At 39.4% G+C, this 12,775-nt stretch overlaps 1 protein-coding gene across 1 annotated transcript in view; it reads left to right on the forward strand.

Moving 5' to 3' along the window:
- The window catches only part of ascc3 (activating signal cointegrator 1 complex subunit 3), a 158,684-nt gene that overhangs the window by 129,166 nt on the left and 16,743 nt on the right, over positions 1 to 12,775 (forward strand). Inside the window, exons 31-35 of the mRNA XM_079561281.1 lie at positions 1,872 to 2,009; positions 2,101 to 2,221; positions 2,299 to 2,431; positions 3,923 to 4,048; positions 10,472 to 10,583. Coding sequence (XP_079417407.1) covers positions 1,872 to 2,009; positions 2,101 to 2,221; positions 2,299 to 2,431; positions 3,923 to 4,048; positions 10,472 to 10,583 — 630 coding nt within the window. The remainder of the gene's footprint in view (positions 1 to 1,871; positions 2,010 to 2,100; positions 2,222 to 2,298; positions 2,432 to 3,922; positions 4,049 to 10,471; positions 10,584 to 12,775) is intronic.

A 12,775-nucleotide genomic window follows, 5' to 3' on the forward strand; every position in this document is an offset into this window, starting at 1 on the left:
AGACTACAGATAAAGTAAATAATGTATCATAATTCAAATAATAATTAAAAGTATGCAGCAAGAATCTACATCATAGTTTCTTGTGACCACTTACAGAGAAATCTCTTAAAGTTTAGTTTGATGTGAGAAACAGACCGTGTTGTAACAGTAAGAAGCTAAATAGGTGAACGTGATGTTGCTTGTTTAACCCAGACACCAGTGGTTTATCACTACTGGGACTGTGGTCTGTAACCTCGCTGTTTGGACCCAGAAACCGTGCATTTGGCCAGGGTTTCACTATCCAAAGTGGAACAACATTGTAATTGTCCAAAGTAATCCCCAAACAGCACTAAAATCTCCGCTCCGTGTTCGCAGTGACAGATCCGGTTAGCCTAAAGCTTCACAGACCAACAAGGGGAGTGACAGATCAGGCAGAGGCTTTCCACAGTCGTTTCTTTTCATTGGTTGACTTTATTCAGTTTTTGCAGTGTCCTGTCTCCCACCCGCATGTCTCTCCCTCTCTGTAATGTTGATGTATGCGCCTGTCTTTGGCCCGTGGAGCTGCTTTCCCCCCTGCTGGTGTGACTGACAGGGTTCGAGCTGTGGTAGTTTAGCTCCCGTCGTGGGTCAGTGCTGGCCGAATACAAACTTCATCTGCACAGACTGACAGTGCTTTCCACAACGGCCTTTCACTGTGCAGTTGTATTTCCATAAACACATATTTTTACTGGTGCTTCTTGCTGGATGATTCTATATCGCTGCAGAAACTAGTTTGCCCTGCTTGAGACATGAGTAAATCGGTTTAATGTCCTGCCCTCGCACAAAACAGCTGAGAGAAGTAGGGCTGCCAACAAATTGGTTTATGTTGATTTTCATTGGTCGACTAAATGCACGCACTTTTGCAACGATTAAGATGCTCTCAATTAACACAACACAAGAGGTATTTGGCAGGTCTATCTTTTACCTTGGGCTAATATTTCATTATATAAGCAGATATATCAAAGTTTTATAGACAGAGTGACGTTTGAATTGAAGAAAGAGAAATGAGGACAGGAGAGCGCCGCTCCTCTGTGTCCTGGCCAGATGTTGCCTTCAATAGGCCAGACTTCTACAGTTGTTTAAACCTCATATACTCTGGTTCTTGTGAAATAGCCTATACGCAAGTCTGACGCCTGTCCTCTGACAGCGGCTCTACTAAAGCACACAGGAGAACAAAAGCGAAAGTGTACCGTCAGGCGCAGCAGCTCATGGACCCACTGTGTCTTTCTCCGCTTCATTCTGGCTTTTTCCAAGATAAATAAGTCGAAGATTTGAAACGGCCTGAGAAGACGTCACACGGAATCACGCAGGCGGAGCATTTCACAATAAAGCACATGGCTTGTGTTTACATTACGGCGAAACAGAGACAAGTGTCACACAAAGTTTTACCCAGAGGACATTTGAGAACAGGGAGGATGGAAGGAGAGAACTACCGCTTTATTTGGATTATATGGATGTACTGTATGGACAGCACATGTACAGCAGCAGATGCAGGAGTGAGGCAGGGAGCTACAGCTGAGATTAAAGTTAAAGCTGAGATTAATGTGACTTTTTGCACATAAATGCACCGTTTACGTTTGCTTCTATGTATAGGCTGTAGTTACAGCACAAGATCCCAAAGGTTTATGTCTTATGAGTGCAGTTTGGGATATAATTCTATGAGTTTGAGTCAGAAAAGTTGTAGTTTTGTCAGCGCCATGCCACGCCCCCTTTTAGTCGAGTATTTGTTGGTCAGAGCATGTTTTCGGTCGGAAGAAAATCTTGGTTGTTGACAGCCAAGATGTGTTTTTGAGGTTTGTGTCTGCCTCCTGTTGCCACATTAAAAGGGTGTTCATGTAAATAATTTTGTTCAGATCGAGGCCATCATTGCCACTGTGCGGGACTCAAACCTGAAGCTGACTCTGGCGTTTGGGATCGGGATGCACCACGCCGGACTTCACGAGAGAGACAGGAAGACCGTGGAGGAGCTGTTCGTCAACTGCAAGATACAGGTGCTGCGTATGGCCCGCAAAACCTTTACACACACGTCCCTGCGGTCTTTCTGAAAACTCATGTGTGAAATTATTGTATCTGTGTTGGTAGGTTTTGATCGCCACCAGCACTTTGGCCTGGGGCGTCAACTTCCCCGCTCACCTCGTGGTCGTAAAGGGAACGGAATATTACGACGGCAAATCGAGGCGCTACGTTGACTACCCCATTACAGGTCTGCACTTGGGAAAATGTGCACGTTTAATTGTTTTTTAGAGCGCAGTCGTTCTATCTGTATGTGTTTGTTTGTAGACGTTTTGCAGATGATGGGGCGCGCGGGTCGACCACAGTTTGACGATCAGGGCAAAGCGGTGATCCTGGTTCACGACATAAAGAAAGACTTCTACAAGAAATTCCTCTATGAGCCATTCCCCGTTGAGTCCAGGTAAAAGACACAAAAAGAATTGAACGTTTAAAGGGAATTTCGCCTCACAAACATCATTTGTGTGGCGTTTTGGGCCACTCGTGTATGTTGAGGTGCTCTTTGAATCTTCCACGATGACAGCTTGTACAATGCTTCTCCCGCATCCCTCAAACCAGGATCCACTTTTATTACCAATGCTTGTCCCTCTATCGCAGAGCCCTGACAAGCAAAAACATCCGCCAAAGCCAAAGTACTACCAAGTAACACATAACAACCCACTCTAGACTAGCGTAGTCCAGACAAGTCCTGGCAATACGCATTGAAGGTTTGTTGTGAAGGGGAGCGAGGGTAGGTTGGGACAGTACACTTGTATATCCAGAAAGAATAACTTTAGGAGAATTTCAATATGTTGTTAGATGTAAGTGGCATTTTCTTATGTAAGGTGGTGATTTAGAGGCCCCTTATTTTTTAGCGGGACACCATCTTTGAATATTTTTCACCAGGGCATCATTTCATATTCATGTTATCTTTGATTGTCCTAGAAGAGCACTTGTTTTTTTGTCATATCTCTGACCCAGTGAAGCACTGTATTGTTTTTCTGTATTGTCCAATGATTAAAAGGTGTTTGAAATTATTATAACAAAAAGATGCATAACACCCCCTTTTGAAATGCAATACTTTTAAAACCATCAAAAATCTAAGTAAGCAGTGTTTCATCTTTTTGTCTTCTGTTTTTAAAGTTACATTTTGAAAGCAACAAAGTAATATCAGAATGAAATTTGGGGCCACTATTATCTTGGCCAAAATAATTGCGATTAACGATATTATCACAAGTTTTGCTTATGGTTTAAAAAAAATCTATGAAACTGTAGAAACGATGGGGATTGGGCAATTATTAAGTATTCCTGTTCATTGTCTGCTGTAAATGTCATATTGACTGAGACATAAAGTAAGTATTTAAAGTCACACTGTGTAGCATTTTGGACTATTCTGTTGTCATCAATACAATGAGCAGCTCGACACAGAAAATGCTATTTCTGCAGTGGGTAATCAAAGAATGGATTTGGATGAGGATTTAAATCTTAATACTGCTCACTTTAGTCACATCTCCATGGAGACGTACGATTTAGCGATTATCTTCTGGCACGATAATCAAAAAATGTGGTGATCGATGATTATTTTTATTGCGATTAACGATATTATTGGTTATTGTCCCATCCCTATTCAGAAGCCACTAGTGCAGGAGAATTGGCACACATTGGCAGGTTTAATAATTCTATCCATCCATTTTTCTTCCACTTATCCGTTGCCGGGACGTGGTCGTCCAAGTTGCTCAAGTCACATTAACCGGGCCTGTTGGTCTCTCATAAGGGGCTTCTGAACCGCTCTTTGTCTGACCCGTCAACTAGGACCTGGTTTTTGACCCGACGTGCTGTGTACAGTTCAATAGGCGACCCACATAAAAAACACCCCCCTGCACGTGTCTAACTTCCATCGTTATTTCCTCCTTAGCCTCCTCAGCGTGCTCTCGGACCATCTAAACGCCGAGATCGCTGCCGGGACCATCTCCTCCAAACAGGACGCTATGGACTACATCACCTGGACCTACTTCTTCAGACGCCTTGTCATGAACCCCAGGTATTAAGCTTTGTCACAGCTTTTTAAGATGCTATCACTATAATGTAGGAAGCCAAATGAGAAAACCACTTATATTGAATTGTTTACAAGGGATAATCACAGCAATAATGTAAAATGCTGTTATAGCCAACTGCCCTGGACACATACTGGGCGTAGACTTTCCCTTAGTGTGGATAAAAAGTGAGCGTTAGAGAGGGACTGAGTGCAGCAACATCTGGAGTAGAGAGGCCAAAACAGAGCACTCCAGCTGTGAAGCATTTTCACGGCTGTCAGAAGCATTTCACATTTAGACCCACAGCAACATACTCAACATAGTTTACTACTCCATACAGTCTTCACGTCCTCGGAGCCTGTAGTGATCGAGGTGGTGTTGGTAAACTGTGTTTATAGATGCAGATTGTGATGGCTCAGATTATTAAAGTGTGGTTTGGGGAGCATGAGAGTTAATTTTTAGGGTTTGAATAGCTTAAAAAGTGTTCAATTGGATTTACAACTGGCTTTAAATCTGAACTTCTTTAGGAATTAGATATTGATATAGTTTTATTACATTAAACGATTACAAAAATAGGATAATAGAAAAAAAAAACGATTATGCTAAAATATATATATTGCAATATATTGCATATATTGCAGGGTTACTTGCGCAGGTGTGAGGGCCGGCCAGCAGGGGGCAGGTGTGAAACAGAGACCTCTCCTCAATCGAGGCATACTTGAAATCATTTGTACTTTTATGACTGTTCAGAAAACAGAAAATATTCAGTATAGTCTTTTGATTAATAAATAAATAAAATAAAGATAGATTTGTTTTTCTTTAAAGGCAACAAATAATCGTTCAATCGTGTGTCAATGATGACTAAAATAATTGTGATTATTGTTTTTAATATGACGTTAAAAAGCTTAAACCAGTCTACAGTAGAATATTGTGATTTTGTGCTGCAGCTCTCCGCGCATCTGTTGCAGAAATCACAGAATCACAACACGAGTCTTCGCTCACAGATTCACAAAAAAACAGTGACAGCAAATGGAACATATGATTTCTTGTAGATGTTCTTTCTGGGCCAGTGGAGTTCTGTCTTTTCTTCCTGATGGCCGCACTGATCACCGTACAGTTTGCAGAGATCTGATCTTGATAGCCTGGTTTACTATTCTGTTGAGTTTAGTTTTGTATTTTCGGCTGAGAAAGTTGAATCAGGAGTGGATATTGTATGTGAGGATGGATTCAATGAGTGAAGTGAACACTAAAGATCAAATGTCTTTGTTAATGTTAAAAGATCTCAACTTTCTGAGGAGATGATGATGAGGACTTGTCGCTGTCTAATTCTGTTCCGAGATATGTCTCAGTATGAGTTAAACCTCTTACTGAACCGAGCACATTTTCCCCAGGTTGTCTTTACCCACATTTAAAAGCTTCTCGACAGGAGAGCAACAGTGTAATCATTTCATCTCATTGGAAAGCTAAGACTTACACATGTGATCGTAACTTCTTTGTCACATTTTTCAAACGTTTTTGTCGCTCTTTTGTTGCATTTTCATCGCTTTTTTTTGTCATTGATTTTCCATCGTCGTTTTTGGAGAAGTTAAGCACTCATAATGAGAAAGATGTGATATGACTGGTAATAAGGTTAATCGCGACCAATCAACCATAACAATATCCTTTCTTAAAGTTTAATAAGACCCCTTCAAAACACATTTGATGGCTCCTAAAATAGACCATTGTTGCCGTCCTCCAGTATATTTCAATGGATAAAAGTGTCCCACTGCATTTTAGACCCAGCAGCTAACAATTGTATGTATTCTAAAATTGTGAGAGCCTTTAATTTTGTCATATCTTGTTGCCTTGTATATTGAAAACCATCTTAGATTCAGTCATCTTTACTTGTGTTGCTTTGACCGTCCCTGTGCAGCTGTGGTTTGTATTGGCCGTGCTAATTTATCTCTTCAGCTTTCTGCCGCTATCCCCTTTTCTTTTTTTTTTTACGTTCAGACTAACACACTCGGCTAACAGGCACTCCCCAGGGCCCGATAACTGTCGACTGCACCGTCAGGGCCAAATGAGACTGATGATAATGAGCATGGCTTTATCCGAACAGAAATGTGGTAAATAAATACGAGCGGGTAGCTCCTGAGAACATGTGTGGCATAGAATGAAAATGAATGATAGCTTTTAAACGGCTGTGTCCATGCTGGCTTTGTAAGGGGGAGGTTTTCGTCTATGTGCTGCTTGATAATAAGTAATAGAAATGATATTCTTTGATTGCACGTTTACTTTTGTTTCTTTGATTGCACATTTGTTCTAATTGTCTGCACCTTGTCTAAAAACTGATGTAACAAAGGAATTCCTCCACTTAAATTCTCTTATCTTATTTACCGATTTGGAAGAAGTCCTTGACGAAGGACATCTTTTCTCCTGTTTACCCGGGGATGGCCATATTTCTTAACCACCTGAACCAAGCACATTTTCTCCAGTTTGGCTTTACCCAAAGTGAAAGCTTCTTGAAAAAAAAAAATGAGACAAAAACACAACAAAAATGTGATGACAATGTGGCAAAAATCTGTTGTAAAAAAGCAATGAAAAAAAAAAAACAGTTCAGATGAGTTTTGTAGATTTGGGTAAAGCTGAACTGGAGAATATGCACTTGGTTAAGGCGGGGGTTAAGAGCTGAGGTCAAAGGTAGTTAAGAAAATCTTAGTTCTGATTGTTAATGTGACATAGTTTTCGGCAGGAGTTGTTCAATGTTATGAGTATGACAGATGTCTTTGGAGGAGCTTTTTGTCAAATTAATTTCTTAAACAGGATAGAAAGTTGTAAAGTAATCTAATAAAGTAATCTTGTCTGATTTGTGATATAAATGTATTTGTGAAGAACGCTTTAATTGCTCCATTGTTATTCAACAGGATTCAGGAAACCACATTGTTTTCTCTGAAGCTTCAAAATGTGTAAATATTTAATGAGGATAATGATTTCCTGTAGCGATGCCAGCGCAGGGTGCCAAGCACGAGGCGCTTCGGTGGAACTTCCCGATCAAATACTGACATCATGAAGAGGCTCTATTCTAGATCACATAAACCTACACACGACAGGGCTCTGGCTAACGTCCGGAGAGTTATTGACATTATTTGGTTATTGATTAAGTCTTAACGGATTTGGTGAACGATAAACATTACTGTATACATTAACTATTAAACGCAGGGTGTATATAGCCTGCACACGCGCTGTTTTCAAATGGCATTACAACAATAGCATTATACAGGGGTGCCTAAACCATTCATACTATATTACCTACAGGTTTTAGCCAGAGGATCTGGCAACCCAAAACATGGGGCTGAGGGGGCTTTCTGATTGGACCATTGTCAGTGGATGAACTTAAAAACACTAATTTGTGAATCGTGAATAAATGAAATTACATTTATTATGTGAAATCGACATTTGGTTTGAACGTATTTACCTCAAAACTGGATCAGATGGGTTAAATTTATGGGTTTTTTATTTGTATTTATTGTATACAGTAGAGGCCGACTGATATGTTTTTTTTTAAGACCGATGCCGATATTTTGGGATTTTATTTGGCCAATGCCGATATGCTTGGCAGATAATTTTGACCAATATTTTTGGCCCATTTTTTAAAAATACTTTTCTATAATCCTATATGAGGCTTCTAAACTGTAAAATGTGTTGAACTGTGACAGCAGGGGGCGTTTTATTAGGGGCATAAGGCTGATTTATCAAAAACATTTCCGTCCTGGTTTTCTCTGAGTCAAAAAGTGAATGGTCCTCAAGTGTGAATATACAGTGTTAAATTTTTCTTGCAAAAGAAAGTCACCATTTATCAATTATATCAATCGATAAAATAATGTAAAAACATTAAACATGGATCACTGGACTATTCTACACGATTTCCTTGGGGAAATTTAGGTTGCACTAATATTACCAACTTACATAAAGCGATCTGATGATATTATGTTAGACAAGTTATTTCATAAAATAAAATACAAACACTTGGCCACTGCAGCAGTGGTTTTAGTTTATTTCTTTACATGATTCAATCATGGTTTCTGTCCCAGTCTTGCTTAGTTGATGTTAGCATTAGCATCCTGCCGCTAGCTTTAGCACACTGATGCTCACCACTGCATTTTGCACGGCGATCAAAAATACAGTTGCGGAGGTTAAAACTAACTCAGCGTTCTGAGCTTCAAAATGAGCTGCAGCATGTCCATATTCACTGAGGTTTAGTCAGTGAAACTTGTGTTTAACAGGCTTTTTTCATGTTGTCGGTTCCAGAGAAACTACTGTATGCTTTTTGAGAAATCTTGAGCCAGTATAGTTCCAGCTTATGATGTTTAAAATTCTGATTATTTACAGTGGTTCTCAAACTTGGGTACCGGATAAAAGGTAAAAGTCACTGAGACTTACAGTATATTAAGAAGAAATTTTGTCATGATCAAACCTCGAACACTTGATTTGCTATAGAAACAGCTATTCCAATAAAATCATGCAGACAAATAAACAGCAGCACTTAGATCTGGTTTAAACTTCTGAATTTCATGTCAAACCGTTTGGGTGTCAACAAAGTGTTTGAGTACCCCGTTATACTATACTGTAAATATATATATATATATATATATATATATATATATATATATATATACTGTAAATAGCAAGATACTGCCCTAAATGCGTGTGCACAGACTCGTACTGTATCATACCCGTGTGCAATGCCTTGAGGATGTGCTGAAAACCTGCAGCCTGTTTAACAAAGCCAGGCCTGTTTCTCCCACACACAAATATTATGAGCTAATAGAGATTATGTTTGATTACACTCGCAGAGCAGCCTCATGTGGGAACTCTTTCCTCTCTCTCCTCCTGAAACGTGGAAACCATTTTGGCCACGGGTTTGTCTTATTTCATGTAATAACGCCGTAACCTGGGAGTCATTAAACGCAGGGGAAAAAAGGCAGCGATTTTCTCCCTCAGCTGGTCCGTCCCGGCTTTATTACAGTAAGAGGCACAGCGCCGACACAAAGCACGCTCCTGCTCGTATACGATAAGATTTCATATTCTTACAAAGGCTCATAAGTCTCTAAAGTGTATCTATGTGACCTTCTAACCTAGTATGAGCCCGAGAGATGAGCTGGCTCTGGTATGATGGCAGCTCCAAGAGTGCGGACTAAACATGGTGAAGCCACTTTTGACCTCTAAGCCTCACAATTACAGAACTCGCTACCTGAAAATCTCCACCTTAAGACTTCATTTAGTACTTTTGTGTCTCAATTAAAGACTTTCACCTCTTAACCCCCACATGAACCGAGCACATTTTCTCCAGTCCAGCTTTACCCACATCTAAAAGCTTCTCGACTAGAGATTAGAGCCTGTTGGCCAGAGTAACGCCTCATTTGAAAGCAAAGACAAAACTGGTCTTGGACTTAATTTTTGCCGCCTGTTTTGTTTCTTTTTCACCACCTTATGTTCACTTTTTTACTGTTTTGCTGCATTTTGTTGTTTTCTTTGTTCATTTTTCATCTCTTTTTCTTTGACTGTTTTGTTATGTTTTGTGGTTTTTTGTTTTGTTTCTTTGTTATCGTCTGTTTTGGTTCGTTAGTGTCGCTCTTTTGCTGCTTTTTTTGCTGCGTTTGGATCCTCATTTATGTCTTGTTTTTGTCGCTATTTTGATGCTTTTTTCGAACTGGAGAAAATTTGCTCAGTTAAGGCAGGGGTTAAGAGGTTAAAATGTTAAAAAATAATAATAATAATAATAATAATAAAGCTTATGACAACTTTATACTGCCTTATTAATACTTGAAGTATTTATCTTTTTATGTGGGGAATAGTTTTTTTTCCTTGTGTTGTATTGAAGCACTTTGAGTTACCAGTACTAAGTCTTATCGATATCGTTCTCCCACCGATTGGTTGGGTAAAAAGGGAGATTCAAGTGTCCTTTTCCAGGATTTTTTTACAATAGGAATTGAGAATGTCTTAGTATTTTTACTTTATTTTAACAAGTGTTGCCTTCCCCTGCTGTTCATGAATGGTTCTCCATAAAGTTTAGTATAAAGTCTTCTTCTCCTCCTCTTAACCGAGCACATTATCTCCAGTTCAGCGTTATCTGAATCTTAAAAGCGTATTGATGAATGAGAGCCTTCATGAACTAAGTGACCGGAGAACTGACAGTCTATAGGCCAGTGTGGCGGCTCATTTGAAAGCTAAGCATTTGTCACATTTTGAAGCGTTTTTGTAGTTGTTTTTTTTTTTTTTTTTTTTTTTGTTGCTCCCATCGCTTTTTTCGTTGCTGAATTCAAATGTGTTTGGAAGTGTGTATACCTGTCAAGTTTGGTTAATTTCATTTATTTTTATATGTAATTAGTAAATTAAATTAAAATACTATTAGTAAAATAGTAAATTGAACATGTTTTTTTTTCCTTTCAAAGTTACTACAACCTGGAGGACATCAGCCACGAGTCCATCAACAAGTATCTGTCCACTTTGGTCGAGAGAAGCCTTCGAGACCTGGAGTGCTCCTACTGCATCGAAATACAGGAGGTGCGTAGTGGTTAACTCCGTTGTAGCCCAGTAGATACTGTAGGTCCCAGGATCAAATCCCAGACCATGTGCAGCCATTTTGTGTCTGGGTGCATTTCTTATGGTTACCCTCACCAGAGATGTAGCTTTTTCATCCATGTTCAGCCACAATATTCATAGTCAAATGCCTATACTGAAGGCTATAGAACAGGGGTCCTCAAACTACGGCTACGACTACGATGATTTAACCCGGCCCCTGACATGTAGGGCACAAATCCTTGAGTATGTCAAAAGAAAAGTCTCTCGCCCATTCCTGTGCGGAGTTGATGATTGATGATTTTTTTATATATGTATACTCATTCCAGCCACGAGGGGGCAGCTTAAATAAATGAAAAACAATTCCACACGTGTCCAGCAGGGCCACTGACATAAAAAATCAGGACATAAACATGTGCCTGGAATCAAGTGTTGATCTTGTGGATATCGTAGTGGGGATGACTGTGCCAGGCTAGTAATCTCTACTTCACAATGAGGCCTGCTGCATTTTTGTCTGGGTCATATAATTCTGTTATAGCCAACACGGCCTAGCCCCCCATCACAGTCAGGAACGATAATGAGGCCCCCAGAGAAAAAAAGTTTGAGGACCCCTGCTAAAGAACCTCCAATATAAACAATTTACTGGACTGAATTTGTCAATTGACCATCATGCTAAAACACTGTATGTTTCTGCCTTAACCCCTTAACGCCTGAACTAATTTCCCATTATATAAAAAAATTTATTATCAGTGTTTTTGCTTTCAAGCTGATGCTAAATTAAGTGGAGATTGTAAATTTTTATGTCGCACATAGTATAGATATAGTTTTAGGTATGTTGCCAATCGGCAACAACAGGCATAAGTGCAATTTTGGGTATGTTGTAATTCGGCAACAACAGGCAAAAGTTGTAAATGTATGAAAATGACAAAATGTATTTATTCACAATTATTACAAATGTAAATGCACTGTAAGATACACTGAACACTTGTGTATTCAGGTTAGGATATTAGAACAGTAAACAGAGCGAACGCTTTTCACTAAATTCTTGCAAAGTGTTGATTTTGAGCAGCTGATGCCGTCCTGCAGCAGCAGCACTGGTAACAGGAAGGGCATCAGGATGTTCAGTAACATCTTCATTACTGCTGTTCCTGTCATCAGTGCCTTCCCTGCTGCTGCTGCTTTCATCACCTGATGTAGGGAGGTGAAAAAAAAGCACTTTATAAAGGTGCAGACAATTTATCTACAAAATATCTACAATTTTTATGACTAATTATCATATTTTGCTCCCTTTCCTGAGGTTTTATAATACATTGTACATCAGATACCTCTATTTACCATTACTTATTTGCAAATTATATTATAATTGCACATTATTTTCGGACGTGGAACTCTTGTTTGTGGTCCAGTAGGTCCACCTTGTGGTCGCTTTGCAAACAACACCAACGGTTTCATTTTGTTCTGTGTAAAAAAAGGGCTAACTTTTTTTTTTATATCTTTGTATGTTATTGTTACAATGATTATAGAATTTCACTAAAATGGCATGTTCTAAAAAACGTTTTAGCACTGTAATACATCTAAATACTACTAAAATGCGGTCACTGTGGCCACCAGATGGAGCTACTGCAGTTTTCCTTTATGGCCTGATGTTGCCGATTGGCAACGTACCTAAATCTTCAAATAACAAAAAAAAAATCCATCACACGAAGTTCATTCCAATCAATAATCTAAAGATGGAAACAAGGAGCTGCTGCATAATTTTATTTTAGCACAACTCAATTTACATTTGAAGATTTCATCAAAGTTGCTGCCTCGATTTGCAGAAATGCTATTTCCGCTAAATAGCTACCATGACCCGCTTGTGGTTCCTTCTCTGACCGGTCCTACGAGAAACTAGTGCTTGCAAAACGTTCCTAGGTACGGCATGGATGTGCGCAAACAGGTATCAAGGGAAAACGTGCGTTATTTTAGCCACAGTCTGGCAAGAAGAGGTATGTTGCCGATTTACGCCAATAGGCGTTAAGGGGTTAAAGGGACTATACAGAGTTTAAAAATGTTAAAATTAAGTATTTTCCTCCCCCTACATGTTCCAGCAATGTCTTAATGTGTAGAATGAGCTCAGACCTGTTCACCACAACTGCCTCTAAAATCCTGCACTGTCACTCAAAAAGTTGTTACTT

Source organism: Gobius niger, assembly GCF_951799975.1.
Source record: "Gobius niger genome assembly, chromosome: 8".
NCBI lineage: Eukaryota > Metazoa > Chordata > Actinopteri > Gobiiformes > Gobiidae > Gobius > Gobius niger.